Source organism: Centruroides vittatus, unplaced genomic scaffold (genome assembly GCF_030686945.1).
Source record: "Centruroides vittatus isolate TY-2023 unplaced genomic scaffold, ASM3068694v2 contig_3125, whole genome shotgun sequence".
NCBI classification, from domain to species: Eukaryota; Metazoa; Arthropoda; class Arachnida; order Scorpiones; family Buthidae; genus Centruroides; species Centruroides vittatus.
This window is the reverse complement of record NW_027122014.1, coordinates 238,391-264,936: the sequence shown is the minus strand read 5'-3', so window position 1 is coordinate 264,936 and position 26,546 is coordinate 238,391. Positions and strand designations below refer to the sequence as shown.

The following is a 26,546-nucleotide window of genomic DNA, read 5'->3' as shown; positions in this document are numbered from 1 at the left end:
TTATTGGTTTTGTTGCGTATGACTGTATTCATTTACATAGTGATGTGGTAGATGGGCCACCTCGTGGCAATCTTCTGTTTATAGGCATTAATTTTATTTTATTATTTTACATAAAAATAATTTACTTATTTAGATTTATAATATGCTGAGCCAATTTTTGTTTATTTTTATACTAAAGTTTTTATTTATACATTTCTTACTTTTTATAATTTCTATGCTTTCTTTAAACTTTCTTTTATATGTTTCTTTTTCTTTATGAAGGATTTCCACATTATCTTTATCTATTTTGCAACCGTTTAGAGTACAATGGTCATGAAAAATGGAATTTATTCTATGATATTTTAAGTCAGCTATATGTTCTTTTAATCTGACTCCCAATTTTCTTTTTGTTTCTCCTATATAGTGCTTATTATTATTACAAGTACAAGGGATCTTATATACTACGTTTTTAGTTTCAGTTATTGCTTGTTGTTTTTTCAATAGGTTGAGGTGTTTTAATCTGTTAGACAGTTTTTGGTATGACGGTGCAAGTTTAAAGTCTAGTTTTTTGATTTCTTTGTTAATTTCTTCGTATAGGCCTTTGATATATGGGAAAGCAGTATACTTCATATTATCTGCTTGTTCATTGTTATGTGGTATTTTTGGAGTATTTAATTTAATTTCCCATTTATTTAATAGTCGTTGCAGGTAGCCCGCTAAAAGAAATTTCTTTTTAATTCAGCTACGTCCTTATGTATATATATCTTTTGACTTGTTCTATGTTTAATCTTAGAATATTCCATTTTAAATGTATTATATTTGATATGCAGTGGTATATTAGATTGATATCTTATTGTTATGTTTCCCGAACTTGGCTTCTTGAACGCTCGAAATTCTAAACTCTGTTTTAATCTTTTTATTGTGATATCCAAATAATTAATTTCTTGACTGGTTTCTTCTTCTTCTACTTCGAATTTTATTGCTTCATGTATATTATTGATTTGTTTTTTAATTCCTTCTATTGCGATTTTTGCTTTATTATATATTAATAGAATATCATCAACGTATCTTTTATAGAATTTTACACCTCTTATGCTGCTAATTTTGTTATCTACATCTATCATGATTAGTTCCGCTAATTTTGGTCCTAATTTTGGAAACGTGTACAAAACTTAATACACGTATCAACTGAAGAAAAATTAGTGATGAAATTTGCCATGTGTCCAAGAAAATACACCATATAGTTTGTGTTCAAGTTGCAGAATAAGTACTGGCACGGTTTCATAAATACTACAATAAGAGTGTACAAAATAGTATGGGGCCATCCATTAATTATATATATGGTTTTTGAGCCACTTTAGATTTCCTCCCGTTTAATTTTATGTATGTAGTTCATGGTTTCCCTGACATTGAAGAAATAATTAAAAGAGAGGGGATTTGTCAAAAGTAAAACTGGAAAGGAATACTAAAGGATCAAAAATGACTTAAAAACTATACACATAATTAATGGACGGTTCCATACTTATGTACACTTTTATTAAACTAGAATATATCCATACCAGTTTAAAAATCTCACATTTATAACTTAAAGCAAACAAACAATCTAGAAGAGAAAGTGGCTAATTAAGTGTCTGATAATAATCTGAAAGCAAACATTTTCATAAAAATACATAAAACTATTAACGTAGTTATTTCCATCAATGTTTTTAATCAAATAATACAATACCTTCTTCTCAATAACCAGAACAAATTACAAAACACAATCAACAAAACCTATAAAATATCCAGTAACGAAATTTAATGTAAAACTTGTCAAACATTTTCAATCTTAAACAAGATTTGCATCAGGTCAACATTATATTCTAAATTGCAATGCTCAGTAATAATCTGTAATAAGATGTTTGATTTACATAGTTATATTTTATGTTCTAATTATTTTAAAACTAGCAGATAAACCCGGCATTGCTCAGGCAAAAAATAACAACAGCAAAGATTAAAATTATTAGATTATTTTGTACTTCTAACCATTATACCATATTATATTATAGTATTTGATTTATATTTACAAAAGTTATCTTATGAAAGAGTCTATCACACCGAATGACCAATCTAACACATTTAAAAAATTTTTTAAATGTGTTAGATTGGTCATTCGGTGTGATAAACTCTTACATAAGATAACCTTTATAGTTATATGGCCGATCTTACCCGTTTTCATCGGGTGCAGGAATTAGGTTCCCATCTTCCGAAACTAATTACAGAATTTTTAGATGGGTCTAAAAATATGTTCGATTTTCCACAAAAATGCAAAAAACTGCATATAAAATAGTATGGTAGAAGCCAAGTTCTTCCAGGTAATCCTTAACCCTCTCCCTCCCTCTATGAGGAGAATTTCGAAAACTCCCTAATTAATGTGCATTCTCATGACGTACTTTACTAAAACGCAGTTAAAAACACAGAAAATCGCATCTAAAATAGCACAGTAGAAGCAGATTTCTTCAGAGTAAGCCTTAATCCTCTCCCCCCGTGAGGAAAATTTCAAAAAATTCCTTCTTAGTGTACGTACATTCTCTTGACATACCCTAACTGTGTACCAAATTTCAACTCCTAACGGTTTAGGCTCTGCGCTTATTATTATTATTATTATCATCATCATCAACCCATCTCGATTATATTATATGTTTAGAAAATTTTCAAAAACTTGTTCTGATCATTCCAATTTGGCACATAATGCCGATCCAATGCAGATCTCGTTTAAGATCGAAAACGTTCGAGTTTTACATTAAATTTCATTATCGAATGTTAAAGTCGTAATCCAGTTTTCTAAGATTGCACCAATAACCGTGACATATTTCTTACGAAGGTGAACGACATCGACGAATAATCCAGCTGTAATAATTTAACAATACGCTTACTAACGTTTATTTCACAACAACAAACACAAGACGATATAATCCACGTACACATATATCTACAATTCACAACCCACATGTATTTACAAACAAATTAATGCAAAAATAATTACTTCTTGACAAAATGTAACGTTTGAGTACAGTAATTTAAAGAAAATGAATGAAGAAATCATAAATAGGTTTAATAAGTACTTTATGATTTTACATATAAAAAAACTTAGCAGGCAAACAAGGTCACTTCGTAAGGAAGTTTTACTTTTCATTAAGATTTTGACTGTTTATGATAAATTTTTAAACTTTTCTGTTTCTTGTCATCATCAGACTTACCAATTTAGGCAATTAAAAGATAAATGTAAGCTTTATCATATTTTATTACCTTCAATTCTGAATGAATTAAATCATAACACAGTAAAATACACAACATACCTTTGATTTGAATGCAGTATGATTTCCAAAATCAAGAATTCTTCTCAGTAGACGAGACATATTGAATAGTTTCTATGTTATAATCGAGCTATTAGGAGACGTCGTCCAGTATGAGTCTTAAAAACACGCTTCCAAACTAAAAAATAAACACCACAACAGAAAGTAAAAACTTTAGGGTCAGAGGGACATCAAACATCAACCTTGAGAATTTATACATTATATAAACGCTAGATGGCGCCATATTTATAATCAAAACTTAAAAAATAAAACCGGTGAAAAAAATATAATCAAATTATTATTATTATTATTATTTAAAATGATATTTTAAATATAAATTAGAATATTAATATATTAGACTTTACGTGTATTTCTCGTATTGTAAGCGGTGATATTTATTGTATTGTATGTATTGATACACGCGCTCTTCGGAATGTAAACGTCAGCTTTTAACTTTGCCGCTTGAGTAGTTTTATACGAATCATTGCAAAATTTCTCGCGTATAAATAAACGAATTACGTGGTTAGAATTTCCTTTTGTGACAACAATAAATAAATTTCGGTTTAAATATTTATTCGCGTGTAGTTTTAAAAATGATCGCTGATTTACCGCTGGATACCTCACAGTCTAATCATTAATTATGTGAGATAAGCAGTGTATTAATTAATTGAGTTTATTTGTGAATTATTTATGTTAAATAGTCTTCATTTAGGCCAACTTTATATATTTTGTAAAAAATTGAATCGTAGTTTAAAAATTGCAAAAAGATTTACAGCAATTTCCTCTCGTCTGAAAGACTCCTAATTACTATTAATTTACTCTCGTGATTATTTTAAGCATTTCTGTCTGGATTCTAAAATATCCCACAAAAAATACAAAATAAGGCGCCATCCATTAATCAACCACGTATAGCTTAGAGCTTCTGGGCAATTTGTATGCAAAGCTGTACTCTAGGAAAATCATCTCCCCCTTTAATTACGTGTACAATAGTTTCCGAACTCCTCCGACATTGAAGAAATGACTTAAAAAGTTCTGCAGATATTTACTGATAAGTTTATTCAAATGCCTAATAAGTAGACTTATAAGAACAAATCTGTACGCCACTAATACTCAGTGCCGTAACTAGCCATTCCTGTGCCCTGTGCAAGAATTTGCATTTAGGCCCCTTAACTAATTAGGTTTGGGAAATTAATAAAACAAATACACGCATTTTGGCCCCCTTCCAAGTGCGGGTGCACCTGTTGCAGCTGCCTAGTTACGGCACTGCTAACACCACTAAATACTGCTGGAGGCCGCAGACAATACCGCGAACTCCTCCATCCCACCATATATAGCGATGTATTTTTCGTGCTCCTCCCTTAAACTGTAGGCATAATTAGCCTAATAGACGGTCCCTAAGTTTTGTAACACTTGAATAACTATTAATACTATTATTTAATAAGTACACTTGCGTACAAACAATGACAAAGAAAACTTTTTGTGGATAAACTATAAAATATGATGTTATTTCACTGTAATTGTGTCTGAAACTCGATGAAAGTTTTAAATATTTCTTTCAGTAAGATGTACAATTTACAATTCTTATTCTTATTGCTCTTTAACACAATATATATTGTTTTGAAATTAGTTAAAATAAGAATGAAACAAAAGGTTTATTCTGTTCTGAGTGAAGGAAGATAACCAAAATAGTTTTAAGAACTATCCGGTTACATCTTGTTGCTATTTTCGATTGTTCAGCGACACAGAATAATGCTCGTTTCTTTATATTTTGCAATAGAATCTCTAAAAAATTCGTGAATATTCGTAAGAATTACGTCAATTTAACTTTAATTACTAATTTGTGATAACAAATTTGATGAATCGAATTAATACGTTTTAAGTATTAAACAATTATATAGAAAATATATTCAGTATATTGAACCAATATGAACACTTAATAATTCATTAGAAGGTAAAACTTCTTAACAAGATTGTTCTTTTGTAAGATTTCCTACAGCAGAATTGTGTACAGGAATTTTTTCGTTGAATTTTATAAATTACAAAATTTCCTAAATGAGAAAAATACCTTAAGTTTTAAAATTTATTTTTGAATGTTATTTTAAATATTTAAATTTATTTTCTTCCTCTCGAAGTTTAGTAACAGATTTAGGTTATTATAAATAGAAAAAAATTAATTAAAATATTTAATTTTCTTTTTATATTTGAGCAATCAAAATTTTGGAAATTCGACTACAGATAAACCTGTGAACAACGGCCACCGAATGGAATGTAAAAAATGGCCGTTGTTTTGGGATTATTTTGTATACATTTTTGTTTAACGTTCCTAAAAAACCGGTCGCCATTTTGAGGTGGCCATTTGTGGAGGTTCGACTGTATTATATCTGATTCTTTTAATAAAAATTTACATTTATAAAACAATTTGGTTCATACCGGAAGAAAATTCTCACTTTAGTTTTAATTTCTTTACTTTATATATTTCTTATTTCATGTAAAATCGAGTCATTTAATTTAAAACTTATTCATAAATGTTCTCTCTTTACGAAAGGGATAATTTTCAAAAGGTTAAATTAAATATATTATAAATTTATTCGGAAATTATATCAAACTTTACTGGAAGGCAACGGCATAATCTCGTTTCGTTAGTGTAATAAAAATAGGAGGATAAAACACCTTAACTTGCAAGATTTCTTTCGATCATCATCGGAAACCCGACACGTGCTATTTACGAGATAACGCATTAATAATTTGTTGAATTGTCAGGTATATATAGAGGCTTATACATAATATCATTCCTTATATACAGCGACTACTTAGCAGAGCTGCTCGATTATCTGGCTGCTGAGATTTTTGAGTGTGTATATATCCACAGCGCTATATGATAGCGGGTGATACCTCCACTCGAAATATTTCTGATATCCATCAGATAATAACATCTTTCTCACTACTTATAACAAAGTAAGTATTTTAATATTTTCAAACTTATAAGAATAAAATTTTAACTTTTAAAAAATGATTTTCAGACTTCCAAAATGTTATCCGCTCCAATCAATAGCCCACTTTCGCATGCCACCTACGGAGCACTGTCTTCTCCGTATCAACGCAATGCCACCGTTGTCGATATGGTACCTACAGACATGTTGTATATGATACACGAACATTGGTATCGTTTTCCACCAATGAATCCACTTTGGCACAGCCTTTTAGGAATAGCTATGATTTTGTTAGGGATAATAAGCGTTATAGGAAACGGAATGGTTATATATTTAATGATGACTACGAAATCATTAAGAACGCCGACGAATTTATTAATTGTTAATCTAGCATTTTCAGATTTCTCTATGATGGCATTCATGATGCCCACAATGGCTGCTAATTGCTTTGCGGAAACTTGGATTTTGGGACCTTTTATGTGCGAAATATACGGAATGGCCGGATCGCTTTTTGGTTGCGTGTCCATTTGGACAATGGTGATGATTACTCTCGACCGATACAATGTTATTGTTCGAGGAATGTCAGCTACTCCTCTTACTCACAAGAAAGCCGTCGTAGAGATTTTGTTTGTGTGGGTCTGGTCTATCGGTTGGACGATTGCGCCAATGTTTGGTTGGAATAGGTAAGATTTTATTTATCGTAATTATTTAGATATATGAATTGAAATTTAATTCGCAAATAGGTACGTTCCTGAAGGTAATATGACAAGTTGCACTGTGGACTATCTCACAAAGGAAATTGTATACATGTCCTATGTTATCATTTACGGATGCGCGGTATATATGACGCCGTTAATAACTATGATCTACAGCTACTTTTTCATCGTGAGGGCGGTAGCACAACACGAAAAAACTTTACGAGAACAAGCTAAGAAAATGAACGTCGCTTCTCTTCGTGCCAATACTGATCAACAAAAGCAAAGTGCAGAATGCCGATTGGCCAAGGTTTGTTGTTAGCCTATATAAATGAGATAATGTATTTAATTACTTAACCATCGTGTTAATTCGATCCATTTTATACAGATTGCTATGATGACTGTTGGTTTGTGGTTCATGGCTTGGACACCCTATATAACTATCGCTTGGTCGGGAATCTTTACGAAGGGGGATCGTCTGACTCCTCTTGCAACCATCTGGGGTTCGGTTTTTGCTAAAGCTAATGCATGTTATAATCCTATCGTTTATGGCATCAGTCATCCCAAGTATCGAGCAGCTCTTTATGCAAAATATCCATCTCTAGCATGCGCGGGCGAAGACACCAGTGATACAAAATCAGAAGCTTCTGCAACTACTGTAGTTGATGATAAACCAAAAAATCCAGAAGCTTAATATCAACAACTTCGTTCTTCTTAGATATCAATTGTGAACAAAATGTCATAGCAATAAAACATTTAACATATGTAACAAAAAATAGAAAATTATTTTTCAGAATAAAATTTAGAAGCATGCAACCAAAATAGTTTTGTAATTATTGCTATATAAATTTTATACATAAATTTCATTTTAAAAAAAATCTCTTAATTATTATTATGTTCTAGTAATAATTAACGAATTTAGATAAAAAATTACCAATTATAATTTATTAAAATATCTTACATATAATGGAAAATAAAGGACTTATTACAATATTTTACAATGGAAAACGATTTGTGACGTTCAAAGATAATGTGACGATCCGTGAGAAAAGCGGGAATCTAAATATTTTGCATTATCGATCAGTTTTTTCCTTTGAGAAGGATTTATGCGATTTATTGTTAAATCAACATCTCGATCAAATGGTCGTCGTTCTTCTGGTTTCGATTTTTCCATTTCCTAAAAAGATCATATTTAAACATAATTACATAATATAAATATTGATAATTTAATGTTTAACTTACTAATAATTTAAAATAACCCATTAATTAGCCAGTCTCTCAGACAGCTCCACGTTCATTGTTGTAAGTTTTGCCAACTGATCAAATCATTCAGCTAAATTTGAACGGGCCGGTATTGATAAAATATCCGTATTAATAACGTTTGAACATGTCGACCTACAGTTAACTTAAGAATTTAAATTTGAAAACTTTCTTTTTTACTTTTGTAAATAAGTAAAATCTATCTAAAACGGAAAGCCCTGTACTGGTAAAGATTGCTGTTCTACAGGAGTTAGTTATATTATGCAATTAATACCTAAAATGTCTTCCTTTCCCCATTAGACAGGTTCTAGTTTATATTAGTACATTTCATATAAATCGTTCCGTTTTATTTTCTGTTTAGGCCGGTTTACTTTTTGCAGAGTCTGTTTTAGACAGGTTTGCTGTATTTAGAATCAGTACAGTTAATTGGGTGATAAGGAAATATCCTTGACCTTGGAACAGAAAAGTCTGAAAAATCTTAACTATAAATTTAGACAAATAATTTTGCAAATGTTTCCCTATTTGCAATTATTATTATTATTATAAATAACTAATGACGATGAATGTCTGTGTGTGTGTGTGTGTGTGTTTGTCCTTCATGGATTACCACACCATTTATCCGATTGCCATGAAACTTTGGGAAGTTGTTTAATACATTCCCGCGAAGGTTTGTGGCATATGTGAAGATCACCATTTCCCCCCTTTCAAAAATATATTTATATATGGATTAAGGCTTTTATGTCCAACAGATGGCGCTAACTTCAGACGACCTAAGTTTGCTTTTCTGTGAGGCATTATGCTTTTCTGTGAGAATGGACCTAAGCAGATCATTTTCTACCTATCTATATAAATAAAATACAACGTTTGTTTGTTCCTACCGATTCCTTTGAAATTTTGACACAACGTTGCATTCGAATATGCACGTGTTTTTATATAATATACATGTCGAAATTCTCCCTACGGGGGGAGATGGACGGGATTAAGGCTTACCGTGAAGAACTCGGCTTCTATTTATACTATTTTACATGCGGTTTTTTGCGTTTTTAATTGCGTTTTAATAGGTGACGTCAACAGAATATACACTAAAAAGGGATTTTTCGATATTCCCCAGCGGGGAAAGGGACAGGATTAAGGCTTACTGTGAAGAACTCGGCTTCTATTTATACTATTTTACATGAGGTTTTTTGCGTTTTTAATTGCGTTTTAATAGGTGACGTCAACAGAATATACACTAAAAAGAGATTTTTTGAAATTCCCCCCACGGGGGAAGTGTTACACATTTATAATAGATACATTTTGAGCCACAACAACGCGTGGCCGGGTCAGCTAGTTATTATTATAAATAACTAATGACGATGAATTTTTGTTTTATTTAAAAAAGAAATTTTATCCAATAAATTTTATGTGAAATTTTGTTTTAACAAATGAACTTAATAAAGAAATTTATATCAATAGCTCATAATAAATTTATCTAAACAGTTTGTTTTCATACAAATTAAAAATAAATAAATAAATACCAATATTTAAAATAGGATTAAACACTCTTTTCAAAATACTAAAATAGGGGAAGGTTTGAAAAGTCATAAGATCCCAACCACTTTGATGAGAACGATAATTTTTTTTAATTCTCAGCAACTACAACGTTTGATAATATATAATTTAATTTTTGAAAAACCTTTTTAAAAACAAGAAAATTTAATATTTTAAAATTAAATGTAAATGCACCATCTTGCCCCACCCATGAGGTAAGATGAGGATATCATTTTTATATACAAGAAGGACAAATTAAAATGGTTAAACTGTCGTTTTCTTCAATATTGGCACAAGAACAGTGTGCCCACTTAACACAACTGCTACATTTAGCCCAACTCTCTGTAGATGAAGAGTACAACCCTCCACAATAGAGGCATTCTGTGTAATATGTCTTTTGTTAGGCCTATCCTTGCTGATGCCTGTAACTTTTGATTTTATGGAATTACTTTCAGTAAACATAGACTGTTTTTCTGGGAGTGCCGAAACTGTTGTTTATTGTTTTCGTTGTTCCATCGGCTGCTGCTTGTACAATGTATCTGTTAGAATTGCTGTTTTCCCTCACGTTCTGCTATTTTTGATTTTTTTTCTTTGTTCCAACATGTGGAATTGGCATTATTTCTACGGGGGTGACTTGAATAAAAACAGAATGAGTAGGCCTACTTGTAGTGGTGTAAACAGTGACTGTTTCTGCACCCAGATTAGGCATACCTCCGCCTTCGTGGCTTTGGTTGTTCCAAAACAAGCATCGTGATGTGTCCTGCTGCTGAAGGGGCCTGTTTGTCATCTCTGCAGCAATAAAGTCTGCCTCCGAAAATACTTCTGGATTCATTGGCCATATTCATAGTCAACCTAGGGCTGGATGGATACCCCATCTTGCCCCAACATGCACATTTCATACTGATTGCAAACACAGGTAAACTTCATTTCAAAATTAAACAATTATAGTCTTAAAGGTTACTTCGAATACCATAATATCTTCATCTAAAAGGCAATGTAAAGGTTCACAATGATACTTACTTTGTAGAAACTTTGTAGAAGGCGTAAAATTAAATGAAGTATTGCTGAAACATGAAAAACGTTGTCTTACTTCCAAAAAAAGAGAGTGATTTGGACGTTCTCTCGCTCCATGATCCCTTTTGAGGCTGACATTTAGTTCCCCAAATAACAGCTAGATGAAAGCACATTAACCATGAATAAACAGACGTCCCCATCTTACCCCATGACCCCATCTTGCACCACCTTCCCCTACTTCTTAATTGTTACACATGTTACTGCAGATATTTGTATTTCTTAACAGATTTACTTTAGGTTAGTTTTAATTATAGGTGTAGTTAAGATTTTCAAGGTTTTATTTACATAAATCAGTAAATAGAAGTAGAAAATAAAATATATTTTTTGACACACTGCAAGAATAATAGAAACTTTTTCACTTAGCTCTTGGACATGAAAAAAATACAGTGGGTGATTGGTTAACGAACATAATCCATTCCAAGACTTTGTTCGTTAACCGACTATCGATTTACCATACGTTTTTATAAGAATTTGATTAATTCGTTCTGGAGACCCCAAAAAATAAAAAAATATATACTTTCTTACTACATTTATTAATATGCAATAATAAAAATACATATATACACAGTCTTGCATTTTTATTAGTCATGTTCTTTTCGTTTGTGGGGGTTAAAGAATCTGTCTAATGTCGATTGCTTTTCTCTCTTTTTCAGGATTTTTCAAAAGTAATTAATAGCATTGTAATTGTAGAGGTCCCTAAACCTATTAACCTCAATCTGGTTTGGATGCCATTCTAAGAACTGTTGTTCTGACATCCTCCCACTTCTTCAAAAGATGTTTAAAAGCAGATATCGACATTAATCCTCTTTTCAGAAAAAAACATATCTCGCTGAGTTTCTTGGTGTTTTCTATTCAAGAGTTCTTGGCATTCTTCTGTCATCAGATCAGTTTCAGATTTCATTATGAGCTCTTCAATGTTCTTTATTTCTCAGATGTGATTTTTGTTACTCCTTTAGCTGCTTGAATCTTCTTGATTATACAGTATCTTTCTTATATAAGATTGAACTGTGGCCTACTGTAAACCTGTTTGAGCCATACTACCCAGCAACATCAGACATCTTCTGCCCACTCTCTACCTTTGCTATTATACTCTCACTTTTTGAAAATAAAACCAACACAAAACTTAACAAGTGCCCACCTGACAGTCCCACAAATGCTATAAAAGAATTGTTTCTGTCAGAAAAATAAAGGCTGGAATTACAGGGGAGAATTTCAAAGTTCGGAGGAATACTATCCGATCAGTATATACCGGGTTGAGCGTTGATGTCGGCATCTCCCGCACTCCAGAAAGTCTCGAATTGTTGCCCGAAGACGAGGGAAGACCAATCGGTATTCATTATTTTACGTCGCTGCTTCTTCTGTTTGTTCTGTGAGGTGTTCGTTGTCTGATCATAAAAATCTTTCACGAAAGTGTTCATTAACCAATCACCCACTGTGCCACTGATCAGTTAAAAATAATTTCTAATTTAATTATATTGCAATTGTTATAATATCCATGTGTGTTAACAAATGTAAGAAACACATACTGTGCATGCATATTTTTATAATAATGATCAAAATTTTATAACTGAATAAAGCATATTTAGTTACAGTAATATATATTAGAATAACTGCTAAAATAAAATATTAGTAATCCTTCTAATTCACATCTTTAATACTTAAAGTATCAAACTAATTTAAAAGCTTTCAAAGATTTGCATACATCAAGAGCAGATTGCATTAGTATTATCCACATAACACAGTTTACATTATCTAAATTTTTCAATTTTTACAAGAATATGGCAATCATGATAAAATACAAGGTAAAATAGCCACTAAAAGTTTTTAAATAAATTTATAATGTCAGATGTACAAAATAAATTTGTCAAAACTAAAATGAAAATGAAAATTTTACATCCTGGAAATGTTGAATGAGTCTTGTGAAACTTCATAATCTTAGCACTCATACTGAATGCATCAATTGATCAGAATGTGACAACGACAATTTCTCATTTATATGAAATATAAGAAAACTTATAATGAATAGATGTATTTTTATAACATAGCAAAGAATTTCATTTGCATTTAGTTTTGTATATTGTGTTTTTTAGGTTGTTTACAAAGAGAAATGCTATGAAGTAGTTAGAGTGCATTACACTCTTCTCAGACTTTAAGTAAGGTAAACTTACTTTGTTACTTGATATACGTGCATCCTTTTGTAAGGTTTCTGATAGAGTTAACCTTTATGCAATGACTATTCTAAAAGTGACTGAATAATGGAATAAGGAAGACACTCGTGTCAGGAATCTAGATTAAGATGTATCAGAAGGATGACAAAAAGGCAGTTTTGAGAACTGTTTGACTGGCTCTCATTAACAGACAAATAATTGCACTGAAATTTGATCAGTTGTTACAAGGGCATCAACATGTACAGTACAGTACAGTACAGTACAGTAGGAAACAGACTGCTTGAGAGTGAACCTAAGAAAATGACTTCCCAAAAAGTATTTAACTTGAGTAATATGGCTGACAACAGACTGACCTAATGATAGCCAGAAAGAACTGATATTCTGAATGGCAAAATATAGAGTTCAGTGATGATGAATCCAGAATATGTCTGGAACAAAGTGATCAATGTTGACATGGTTAAAGAAAAGACTTGTCAAGGTTTAACTACTGAGAGGTATAAATTTATAATATCTGCAACAATGGTTTAGGAAGCAATTGCATATGAAAAGAGTTAGATTTGGATGTTTGTGCCTGAAGTACATAGACAGAATGATAAATTTGGTGGTTACATCCAAATCTGTTTTATTATTTAATAATTTTCATTAACAAATCTAAAATTTTTTAGCAAAGATTATAAGCTAATAAATAAAATATAAATGTGTCATTTGTTTGTGGTATTGTATCTGTGCAAAGCCTTTGTAAAAGTATTTATGTTTGAATTTGTAATATTATTGAATTTGTTTTTCCTCGATATTTTCAGGAAATTTATCTTTCTTTTTATTTATGTATTTTCCTGTAAACCCATTTCATCAAATTTTATAGAAAATTTTGTGAAGGCCCATAAGTTTTTCAAATGTCCAAAATTTCATTTTAGTGAACAAATCATTTTAGTTTATTACTTCTGATGTAAAACCTAATGAGATGTAAATGTTTTGAAAGTATTTACTTAAAAAATCTTATTCAAATTATTTTTTCCATCTATTTTTGACGTTTCTTTAAAATATAATTAATATTTCTTGAAATATATAATTTTAAATTATTTTCTTGCCAACTGCTCCACTAATAATTACTTTCATCATCACCGAGAAAAATATTTTAACCTTTGTGAATATTTCTGTAAAGTACGATAAATAGTTAAAACTTAAAATATCAATTATAATTTCATCATAAACAAACAATATTTGAGAAAATACAGTATTCAAAATATTTGCTTAAGGTCATTGATTCTGGTTTGTTTATGAATCTTTAATGCTTGACTTCCTCAGATTTTGTTTCAAATTAAATTTGATCAATATTTATTTATACACAACCACTTCTGTGAATATCTTAAGAATTTTACTTAGTTATTTTTGTTGTTTGTCTTTTTATTTCTATTATTCTCAGTTCTGAAAAATGTTTTTGTTTAAAATCTCAACAGCTATCTCAACTTAAATCTTATTTCTTGAATTTACATTTCATGCAAAATAAATTATAAAACTTACAGCTTTTCTTTTCCTATTTTTCCTATGGATTTCTAATAGAGATTCAGGCCGTTTAGATTTCTGAAAATTAATTTTAAAATTAATCAACATTTAGCAAATTTATTTTTATAACAAATTTGTTCATATTGTGAAAATATACGTTATACAAAATATTAGTATATTTATATTAAATGTGTAAATTCTGCAATTTTCTAAAGAATTATCATAAATAAATTCAATTATGCAATGTTCAAATTATACTAAAATGATTATCAATTAATGATTTTCTCATTAATTAATAATGTCAAAAACTGATATCTCTAACAAATACTTTGTGATTATATCAGTAACCATATATAAATTAATAAATTACACATAGTTACTAAAACATATTTCACAAGAGTAAATTTATAAATACAAAATGTTCCAAAAATTATACACACACAGTCCATAATTGTATAATATGTTTTTGTTTAAATAAACTTCAACACTTTTACACTTATGGAAAGAAATTGAAGAGAATTGTCCCTAAATTATAAAATTATAATTAAGAAACTAAACAATAAATTTTTACAAATACAAAGTATTTTTTTGGGAAACTCCAAATATCAGTAACAATAAAGCATTATGATTCATTTCGTTTATTAAAATAAATAATCATTTTTCAGCAAGGAATCCTTAAATAATTTTAAGAAAATTGTGAAATCTCAATTTAAGTATAATAAGTGCAGATAATTAATGATAATTAAAATTTATTGAGTTTTTTTTTTTCTATAGATATGAAAAATTTTAATACACTCAATTCTGTTTTCATACAGTTTCGACATAATGCAGTCTAGAAAAATTCAATTCTCTTTTTACACTATTTGTGTTCTAACACATTTCTATAGATTTCCCTTTTTATAAAATCTCCATTTGTTTTAATTCTAATAAAAATATTCATACTCCCTTTCTTAAAAAAATTACTTTTTAAAAAGCTCAGATTTTTTTAAAAAGCATAGCAGTCTTAAATGTCTATGATTTGACTGTTTGGCTTATTTGAACATGTGTAGTGACAATCTTTCATTTTGACTTTAGCCTACAATTGAAAAAAATCAGAAAAACTTTAAATTAAAGTTTTGCAATTTATTTGTATAATACTTATGATTTGTTTCAATACAGAATAGTTTTTGTATGCCATTTAGCGTTAAAAACTAAAATTTTACATAAAAATTTTGTTGATAAATAAGTTGCAATTCCTCCTCTGATTTATTAATTAATTAAAATTGAAATATTAATATTTTGTTTAAAACCTCTCAAACCTTTATTAGCAAAATTATTATTGACCTGCAGTTTTCAAATTGCAGATCTATAGATTCCCACTGCCATCTATCTGTCCATCCTTGGTCTTGGGAACAGAATTAGACAAAGATCGAGACCAGATATGGAAAGATTAGGGTCTGGGTCAAAAGTCATATAATTTTTAAAAATTAAAATATGTATAAAAAATTACAGTCCAGCATTATGACAATACTACAGTATTATCAAATATTTTTGGCTGTCTAAAAATCTTCAGGATAAATGATATAGAACAGAACATAGAAATTAATATACAGATTTGAACAAATTATATTATATTACTGATTCACATTATTTTTATTGGTTTTTAAGATCTGAAACCAATCCCTATTTTTCATACAGACAACATCTTTTTTTATATAGTTGTTTTTCTACATGAATTTCTTGGGAGTGCACCAACTGTGTAAAACAGAATTGGGTTTATATAAATCTAATTCATTATTTATAAATATAATTTATTAAAAGAAAATTCTTAGAAAAAATATAATAAAAATTCACTCAATAAGCTTTGTCCTATTTTTTTTTTTTTAAATTTGGTATAAGAATATCAGATCTCATTTATAAATCATTTATTCATGTAATTTCTACCATTTTCCAATGCTTTTTGAAAGCATCTTTTGAAAAGAAAGGCATGTAGTCTTTTTCAATAATGTACTTCTGATAACTGCTGAAGTTTTTTCATTTACTGTTGAGATTTTTTCTTTAATTCAATAACTTTGTTATTGAATTAATGAAAAAAATGGCTTCAACAGTTATCAAAAGTATTTGAGTTATTGAGTCTAAACTTAGAGTCAAATCAGACAGAAGAATATCTGAAAGGGTCAAGTTTGGAATGTGATAAGACAATATAATCTAATTTAATTTAGTAAAACTTCTATATTTGCAAACTGGTTACAGTTTTTATATCATCACAAAAAGAAAAGAATATCTTACATTTCTTTGCCTATCATATCATATATATATATGTTACTATATGAACACTAGTTATGTCAAAATTTCTCCCAATTCTGATTCATTTGAACAGCTTCTAAAGTTTATTTTTGTTTAAAAAAATTGATTTAAATTATGAGCATGGTGCATTCATTAATTAATAAACTTCAAGCTTAAGAATGGAAAATGATTGAAAAATCCAGAATCAATCTTTCAAAAGAAACCCCAAAATTCTCCATTTATATGTAAATACGCATATTTTTATTGTGTACTGCAAAACAAATTTGTAATCTTATTTTTGATAAAGTTAATATTGCAACACTACCATGAAAAAAATTACAGCTAATTCTCTTTTACTCAAAGAGCAATCCCATAATGTCACTTAAGTCCACCATCTTTGGAAATTGCTTTGTTGGCCAATGCAGTGACTGGGGAGAAGGAAAAAGGTAAATAAGGAGATGCACTTCTTTTTTTAATGCTTCTCACAATTGGTATGTCTTGTATGTGCTTTAATCCATGGTATTTAACACTAAATTTGACATATGAACAAGCATCATCATCACGAATTAACCAATTTTTGAATTTATTCACTTAAGCCACAAATGTCTAGACTGTCTCATCTTGAAAAATCAATTTTTAAAATTCAAAACAGCAGAAAACCTATTGCAAACAATTATTTTTACTTAGAACTGAGCAAATTGCATTTGTTATGATTCACAGTATCATCTGTGAATCATAACAAACACTTCAATATAAGCTGAAACTAATTTAACTTGAACAACAATCTTAAATACTTTTTCAGTGATAATATAATGACAATGAAAGATCGAGAGGATGTGGAGGCAGAGAAAGGTCATGTGTCTCGAGAATGATTTTTAATATTGTTTTGTGTTTATTATTACGTATCTCAAATTTCAAAAGTATATTACAAATTGAAGTTGAGTAATTAAAACTAAATTGTTGCATAATTCTGTTACAAGATTGAAAACGAAAGCCAACAATTGTAAAAACATCAGTTTATACTTATTATTTTAAGCTTGTGTACCTTTCTAAATGTTCTACCTTTGTCCCTGTTGACTTGTACCCTAATTCGTTTAATTTCTCTTGTAATTCCAGCAACTGTTAAATTCTTTAAGTCCATGTTTTTATAAGTACAGTAGAGAGTCATTAATCTGAATCTCGGTTATCCAAACGATTTTCAGTCGGACTGTGTCGTGCTGAATCGAACATTTTTGATACTAGATTTACTTCTAAAGTATAATTTTCATGTTTTTTATATTCTTCAATATATTTATTTTGTTTGTACAAAATAAAGAAATAATTTTTAACGATACAATAGCCTCGATTATTATTATAAAAATTTTTGTTAGGCTTAAAATCGACAAAAATTCAACACGAAGCAACACGCAATGGAGAAAAATTTGAACATCAGACAGGTTAATATATTTTTTCGTACATAATCAGTTATCTGAACAAATCACTAATCCGAACAACCCCAGTCTCCAATTGATTCGGATTAACGACTCTATACTGTAGATTAAAACTTCCCATTGAGTTTCCACTGTTTACTCATTACTGGAAGTTAAGTACATATCAAGCTGATGCTAGCACCAGAAGTGACAAGATTTAAACCATGCATACCCATTTAAAAAATTTTTAATATCAAACTGAAACAAATAATTAGTTTTCTTGTTAATGTGGAAAAATCATTTTAAGAATTGGAAACAGTGATGAGATATGCTCAATTCCAATTTCCAAAAATTGCCCAATTTTTTTAGATTCCTAATTCTGATTAATAATCCCATCACTAATGAACGTATTATCTTATAAACTAATACTATGAATAATAATTATAAAATAATTAAAAGTTATTAAAATTAAAATAATAAAATGAAAAACAATTAAAATAACAAATAATGATAATGAATTTCAAATATATTAATCAAAGTCAGATTTTTTTTACAAAAATGTATACATACATTGAAATCTTCCAGTTCTTTGGCTATCTTTTCATTCTTAAAGTGTTCAGTAATTTCTTTTAAATCTGTAGTTGGTTCTTTTGGTTTCTTTTCCTATTTAAATATTAGAACTTTTATGAATGATTAAATATGGGAAATTTCATTATTTTCTCAAGATGTACTCAGTATTGTCACTATATTGAGTTGTTCGGAAAGTAATTTCGTTTTTTTATTACTAGAGGAATTAGATGTATTTTTATCAGCCAATTTGATTTTAAACCACATTTTCATTATATAATTTGACAGCTGACATTTTAAGGCTTATTTGTAAAAAATTTTGTTTGATTTTGTACAATTGTTTTTCTTCGGTGTCCCATCAAATATGGAAAATCAAAAGCATCATTTTCGGCATATTTTGCTTTTTTATAACTAAAAAATCAAAATGCTGTTCAAACAAGAAAAAAATTGTGGTACATGTTTGGAGAAGATGTGTTGAGAGAAAGACAGTGCCAAAACAGGTTTACAAAATTGTGTTCTGGCAATTTTAATATCAAAGATATACCACATTCTGGATGGCCATTTGAAGCCAATGAAAACAAAATAAAGGTACTGATTGAAGCAATCTGCCATATAACAACACGTGAAATCACTACAAGATTAAATCTGTTAAATTGAATCTGTTAAAATAATAAAATAATTTTATTATTATTATTTAAAATGAATTGGTTTCATTTCAAAGCTTGATATATGAGTTCCACACATGTTATTAAAGAGAGATGCTCTCTATGGTGGGATTTTAAAGAAATTTTGTTTTGAGCTTTTACCAGACAATTTAACAATTGATTCAAAAGTGTACTGCCATCGAGTAAACAAATTGACAGAAAAGGCCAGAATTGATCAACAAACAAAGTGTAGTGTTTTACCATGATAATGCCAAATTTCACACAAGTTTGGTAACTGGTCAGAAACTGTTATAGCTTAGATGGGATGTGTTATCACACCAACCATATTCGCCAGATCGGGCACACTCAGATTATTACTTGTTCCAATCTATACAAATTTTTTTTTAACTGTAAGACATTTACTTGAAATGACAAATGTCAAAAATCACTTGGATCAGTTTTTTGTAAACAACGATCAAAACTTTTATGAATGTAAAATCATGCTACTACCAGAAACAATGACAACAGGTTTTTGACCAAAATGGTCAATATATAATTCAATAAAATATTTATTTATTATAAGAATATTGTGTTTATTTTTCTATGGAAAAAACGAAATTACTTTCCAAACAACCCAATATAAGTAAAAATTATTTATATTTAGAATACAGTGTTCTTCTCAAGTTTGTTTTAGCAAGTCAATCAACAAGCTAAATGTTTCCCCTAACCAGTTAAAAACACTTTTTATTTTATTATTATATTATCTTTTAAACGTAACTTGATGAAGGATTAGTATGCTGTTGAATATTATAACATAATTATTAATTTGTTGTCATTAACCAATGTTTCTAAGTAAATTTGGAGTAGCAGCCAACTAACATTGTAACCAACCATTTAAAATTTTTTCCTGGGAAAAATACTGAAATATAAATCATATTTTATAAACAATGTTCCCTCTAAGCTGCATGGCCGCACACTGCTCAAATTGTTGCTGCGCACGAGAATTTATGTGCCACATAGGCAAGCACTGATTTGAATTGTTGTTTACTTATTTCTCACTCTGTCTGCAACATGATTATTGCTACATATATTTTGATTAAATACATTAAATCATTGACAAAAGGTAATATTTCATATGAAAGTACGTTTTAAAATGTATTTTAATCTCTACTTTATAATTAATTATTTTAATTTTTATAGGAAAAAATAAGATTTTATATATATACTAGCGGGTGGGCCTGGCGTTGCTTGGGCAAAAGTAACAATACCGAAGATTAAGATTATTACCTTACCCATTTTCACAGAATGCAAGAATTGGGTTCTCCTATTTCCAGAGAGAATTTTTAGATGGATCTAAAAATATGTTTAATTTCCTGCAAAAATGAAAAAAACTGCATCTGCATCATGGATGTCACTTTCTCTTAACAATTCCATTGTTACGTAACACTTTCATTGTTACTTAACACTTCCATTGTTATTTGACACTTCCATTGTTATTTGGCACTTCCATTGTTATTTGGCACTTCCATTTTTACTTAACACTTCCATTGTTTATGGAAGTGTTAAGACTTAATCCTGTCCCTCTCCCGTGGGGAGGAATTTTGAAAAATCCCTTTCTAGTGTGCGTCCTCGTGATGTACCCTAACTGTGTACCAAATTTCAACTTTCAACGCCTAACCGTTTTGGCTCTGTGCTGATGATTATTATTATTATTATTATCATCAACTCGTCTCGATTATATATATAGATGCTCAGAAAAATTTTTTGCTCAGAGAAGTACAGCTAGCATGTTCTGCTCAGCTACAAAAACAATTAGAGGGAACATTGTTTATAAATTCATCTAAGCTAATATAATTTAAAATTATTTTAAATTTCTTTTATTGTATGGCTTCAAATATTATCTTAATGAAGAGCTATAAAAAATTCAAATAAAACTATCCACGAAATTGCAAAATTCTGCATGTATAATGAAACTGTTTACAAATTTAATTATCTTTTTGTCATACTTTTTTCTTAGTGTTATATATTTAATGTTTGAATAATTGTAATGTCCAGCAATGATATTTTAATTTAAAAAAGTAAACAATAATGGCTACCTGTGTTGATAAAATTACCTGACTGTAAATATAAAAATTATAAGATAATTTGTTTGAAGTTGCATAGAAGTAAATTCTGTAGACAGAGCAGTTTCCTTCTCTGCCTCTCTCTATTTTTAAATCTAAATATCACTAGTATATTTACTTTTGATTTCTTTAATAAATGGTCATTTTGTATGTACATATATTGTTTTAATTTTTATATGTATAATAAAATTTACTTGTATCATAATACAAGTTGAGCTTGAGTATACACAGTGTATACTGTGTCCTTTCAACATCACAACTTCACTATATAATCCAATAGTATGAAAGTATCAAAATAAATATTAAATTTAATTTATACATAAATAAAATATGAAATAATAAAATTTATAAAATTCTTTATAAAATATATCTATACTTTAGCTTTTCTTTCTACATCAGAAGGCGTATCTGTCCAACAAGACCGATCTTTCTCCTTTTCAGAAAGGACTCTTTGACTGAATGTTCTGGGTCCCAATCCAATTTTCACTCCAAAGTTATCAGGTAGCACAGTCATCCATTCTTCTCTGTGAGATGTAGTAACATTTTGATTCTAGAATATTTTAAAAGTTTAATTTATGTATTTCATTTAAATATTACACAAATATTTAAATTGATTGTTAATATAAATATTTTAAATTGTGCACTTTAAATTTAATCATATTTTCTTGTTCAATAATATTATATATTAAAATAATTACAGAATTTTATTATTTTTGTTAAATAATAATCGATTATAATAAATTTAATCTGTAATTATTATTTACACATATCCATATTTAAAAATAATTTAAATCTAAAAGTCCAGCATATTTTAATTAAACATCATTGATAATTTCATAATCAATGGCAAACTCTAATAAAAATATCATTTGAAACCATTTTTTAATGGTAAATGATTTCAAATGATACAAACTGGTGCCTATTGGTAGGAAACAGTGACAAATGGCAAGTCCTTTGCAATCATTTACTTTATACAAGAGAATATTAAATGATGGAAATGATATGATGTGTTATCAAATTATCTTGTAATCAGATGTAAATTACATTAAAATTCTCTTATTTAAAACCAAGGTTTAAAAGAAAAAGTTATAACATATGGAAATGATATCTGCAAAAAGATACAGAAGAAAAGAAGAAAACAAAAAGAATAGATTGTTAAGGAGAAATATAGACAGTAGTTTTATTTTAGTTAATTTTTAAATAAGAGAATCTTAAGTTGTAATTAACATAGTTTTCAGATTTTAGTTTTGTATTTAAATTTGATAATGTTTATTTATTCTGTTCTAAACTGTTGGAATTGAATATATTTAGTGTTCTAAACAATTTTTTGTAAATTATGTTTAAGCATCTGATGATGAGCTTATCAGCCTGAAAGGACAAGGCCTAAGCACTTTCAGACTGATAAGCCCATCATCGTATGCAGGTTGTTGTATGTATTATATTCCTAATAATAGTAAATGTCTAATTTGTTAAGTTACAAAGGAGTGTTCATTATTTTGATCTTGTAATGTTTTCGCATTTTTAAATTCTGAATGAAAAATCAAATAATACTGATTTAATTTAGTAAGCAACGTCAAATGACATCATATGGAAAATGTTCTATCTATAATCATAACATATTATTTGATTTTATATTATTTCACATTTTAAATACACTCATTATCATAAAAATTAGTGCATCAAGGAGTTGTCGTACTTTTGCAAACTTGGCACGCAGATAAGTCTCAAGCAGATACGGAAATGATTAGAGTTATAGCATGATGGCTCATTGTGTAATACCTTTGCCTATAAAAAAAGCATCAAAGGCATCCTGTCTGTATTTTACCTGTTGTAGAGGAATGCTGTATCACTAGGTATGCCTTTATGTTGCAATCAAAGACTATATGAACAACTAATCAAGTTTGAGAGGGGAAGGTTCATGAGGTTGAGAGAAGACAAATGGTCATCTTACCAAATAGCCTGCCACTTAAGCAATTCTGACAACACCGTGAGGTGTTGGGACCATTAGATGAGAAAGAATTCACACACACACAGCCCCCAGGGTCAGGACACCCTCGGCAGACCACTGGCCAAAAAGACCGCCCAGTGATCTGACAAGCATTCACACATCCAACCATATCATTGTCTGCCATCCAGACACAGATGGTGCCATTGGTGTCTGTCTACCATTTTGAGATGCCTGGTGAGGAACATTTGTTATTGTGGCAGCCATTACATGTGCTGCCATTGACAGCCACCCACCGTCACCTCCATTTGGAGTGGTGTTGCTCCTGATGAGATTGGACCATAACTGAATGGTACCGGGTCATCTACAATGACAAATCCAGATCCAATTTGGGCACTGACGACAGTCATGTTCATGTCTGGAGGCGTCATGGTGAACACCTCAATCCTGCCTACACTTTGGAGTGGCTCACTGCCCCACAGTTGGTGTGATGGTCTGGAATGCCCTCACATAACAGCCATTTGCCTCTAGTTGTGATCCAAGGGACCACAGTATGTTAGTGGCATCCTGAAGCCACATGCATTGTCTCTCATGGCAGGGTCCCAAGAGCCATTTTCCAACAGGACAATGCTCGACCACAAACAGCAAGGGTATCACAGGACTGCCTCCACCACATTGCCACACTTTCCTGGCCTGCCCACTTCCCTGATTTGTCACTGATATAACACATTTAGAATCACCTGGAATGCCAAGTTGGACAACCTAAGAGTTTGGCCAAACTAGAGAACCGCCTGCAGCAACTGTGGACCAAGATGCTTTGGGACACCAGACAGCACCCATATGCCTCCACTCCCACCCATAACATATGGGATATTCACTCTAGAAGTAGCCCAACAGGATACTTGAACCTCCTTTCATTTGTAGTTTTTCCTGCAATAAATGTTCCTTTTGCTTTCATTTTGTAATCACTTACTTATAACACTGTCACACTCACACAAGTAAAATTTCGTTAAATTCCGACAACTCCTTCTTGGTGCACTAATTATTATGTCAACGCGTGTATATCAAATAAATTTTCACACCAGTTTTTAATGTACCATTTAACATCAATTAGTCATACAAAACGATTCTTTTGGACATCATTTCTCATGAATTGATACCAACTTATATTGTGTTGCATCATTTGATCATGTTAGCTCATTTTATGGGGATACTATAGATTACCACCTATGGAATTTTGAGACTGAGTATATTTCTGAGCTGAGGGGACTGAGATGAGTTCAACGATACCCTATTTCGGACCAGAGATGAAAAATAAGAAAGTTATCATACTTTTTTCTGGCAATCGCGCGATGATCGGGAGTTGCGTTAAGCCTATTGCGTGTTTAACAGGCAGTCTGGCAAGTCAGCCATATATACCTTCAACAGAGACAGATGTTGATCCACGAGCACACTGATCGTCTGCAGTTGGAGTTAAGTCCTTTTTGCACACCCTCGAGCTCCTTAAACTCGAGGCCTACAGCCCCTCAGTCGCCAACACACTCGCTATCGCTTGCGGTCGGCTAGTACTATACACCGCTATTGCAGCTTGTCCAACAAACCTAACGTATCCCTCCGGGAGATGACTGTCACTGCTAGGAGGCGGAAAAATCTGAAATGGCGTGGAATGCACTGTGAAAGGCAAGAAATCGTAAATATTATAACTTTCTTATTTTTCATCACTGGTCCAAAAGTAGGGTATCGTTGAACTCATCTTGGTCCCCTCAGTTCAAATATATACTCAAAGTCCCGAAATTCCATAGGTGGTAATCTATAGTACAGCCCATTTCATTAATAACAAGCAATATCACCTCGCACCATGTATCATTTGAAACAGTCCAAAACCCAATCCAGAAATATTTTAACTAGAGAAACCACAAACAGAAGCTGATAACTAAACAGAACCGAAACTTCTAAAGAATTTGAATTTGTCAATATCCTAACATATTCAACATCCATTTTATTTCTACAGCATCGTTCTTACTTTCTGTTCAAGATGAATTTTCATGTTCTTTGCACGACGTTCAAAATCTTTGATAACATCAGAGTTATCCTCGCTGTTTTGAGCTTCACACGGAAGAGGTCCGATGTAGCCATCATCAGAATCCTCCGAATCCTCCTCCTCTTTTTTAAATCCCGGAGGAAGCGCGGGACCGTAAACATTGCTGTTAAAACTCTCAGATTTCCAATTGGAAGGAAGAGCGGGTCCAATTATTTGATTGTCTTCCTCGTTTTGATCTTCGGCTTCATCGACAGAATCATTTTCAACTAATTCTTTCTCCTCCTTTTCTTCTTTACGAAAACCCGGAGGTAAAACCGGTCCAATAAAGCTGGAATTTCCTTCCATAACAGAAAAATAAATAAAATAACAAAACAAAAATCACATTTTATTTTTATTTTTGTAGCTGTCAACTTCCTGTCTTGCACATTTTAAAAATTAGCCTAAAAATAGCCAAAAGTTAAAATTCTTTGTTATTATTTTATTATTTTATAATATTAAAAAAGAAATAAGATTAATTTACTTTCTTAAATTAATGTTAATACGACAATAATATAATATATTGTCTGAAGAAAAATTTTTTCTATGTATATCGACTTTATTATTTAATTATATACGAAAATAAACATTAATATTTTCAAACTTTGTAATTATATTTTCAATCAATAAAGTCTGAAGTAACAAATAGTACATTTTTTAACTGTTTCCGCCTTTTGAGCGCTGAAAGGGAAGTTTTTTAACCGGCCCATTATGGGGAGTGGCCGGGCGGCCGAGCGGTCAAGATGGCTTACCGCTCTGGAGGATCCTGGATCGAATCCAGACGGTCCCCAGCAATTTTTCGGGGGTGTTCCTTTCGGATATGTCGAGCCCTGTCCCTCACCACCCGGCCTGGCCAAAACCCGGCTTGCCAAAAGAGGTCCTCTTCTTACAGAAAGAGTTAAAAAAATAGTCCACAATGGGGCGGCCGGGTAGTGATGACGGTCCCAGACGGATTATCCCCCTAAAAATTCCTGGAATTTTTTTCAACCCGTCCAGATTCGATTCCGACTTTCCAGAACTGTAGACTGCTCGGCATCTAGCC

General features: G+C 30.6%; 3 protein-coding genes across 3 annotated transcripts in view; 1 reads left to right on the top strand and 2 right to left on the bottom strand.

Moving 5' to 3' along the window:
• The window catches only part of ScsbetaA (Succinyl-coenzyme A synthetase beta subunit, ADP-forming), a 35,479-nt gene extending 31,932 nt beyond the window's left edge, over nucleotides 1-3,547 (bottom strand). Inside the window, exon 1 of the mRNA XM_067267964.1 lies at nucleotides 3,318-3,547. Within this exon, the coding sequence (XP_067124065.1) occupies nucleotides 3,318-3,377 (60 nt within the window). The 5' untranslated portion in view covers nucleotides 3,378-3,547. The remainder of the gene's footprint in view (nucleotides 1-3,317) is intronic.
• Nucleotides 3,548-6,313: 2,766 nt separating this feature from the next.
• LOC136973253 (ocellar opsin-like) lies at nucleotides 6,314-7,761 on the top strand. The gene is made up of 3 exons (XM_067267965.1): nucleotides 6,314-6,927; nucleotides 6,988-7,249; nucleotides 7,328-7,761. Exons 1-3 carry the CDS (start codon nucleotides 6,344-6,346, stop codon nucleotides 7,631-7,633), a joined length of 1,152 nt encoding a protein of 383 aa, XP_067124066.1. The 5' UTR covers nucleotides 6,314-6,343; the 3' UTR covers nucleotides 7,634-7,761.
• Nucleotides 7,762-7,869: 108 nt separating this feature from the next.
• LOC136973255 (GPALPP motifs-containing protein 1) lies at nucleotides 7,870-25,886 on the bottom strand. Its single transcript, XM_067267967.1, has 5 exons — nucleotides 25,451-25,886; nucleotides 21,859-22,032; nucleotides 18,719-18,811; nucleotides 14,493-14,552; nucleotides 7,870-8,116 (listed from the first exon to the last, which is right to left on the bottom strand). The coding sequence occupies exons 1-5, from the start codon at nucleotides 25,811-25,813 to the stop codon at nucleotides 7,961-7,963; spliced, it is 846 nt and encodes a 281-aa protein (XP_067124068.1). The 5' UTR covers nucleotides 25,814-25,886; the 3' UTR covers nucleotides 7,870-7,960.
• Nucleotides 25,887-26,546: the final 660 nt, after the last annotated feature.

Bases quoted from the DNA above. Each gene is read 5' to 3' on its own strand.
- LOC136973253 (XM_067267965.1), top strand. From the start codon at position 6,344: ATGTTATCCGCTCCAATCAATAGCCCACTTTCGCATGCCACCTACGGA. The intron at 6,928-6,987 runs GTAAGATTTTAT...ATTCGCAAATAG, and splicing joins CCAATGTTTGGTTGGAATAG to GTACGTTCCTGAAGGTAATA. The intron at 7,250-7,327 runs GTTTGTTGTTAG...CATTTTATACAG, and splicing joins CAGAATGCCGATTGGCCAAG to ATTGCTATGATGACTGTTGG.
- LOC136973255 (XM_067267967.1), bottom strand. From the start codon at position 25,813: ATGGAAGGAAATTCCAGCTTTATTGGACCGGTTTTACCTCCGGGTTTT. The intron at 14,553-18,718 runs GTATGTATACAT...ATTAATTTTCAG, and splicing joins AAGAACTGGAAGATTTCAAT to AAATCTAAACGGCCTGAATC. The intron at 8,117-14,492 runs GTAAGTTTTATA...TGATCTTTTTAG, and splicing joins AAAATAGGAAAAGAAAAGCT to GAAATGGAAAAATCGAAACC.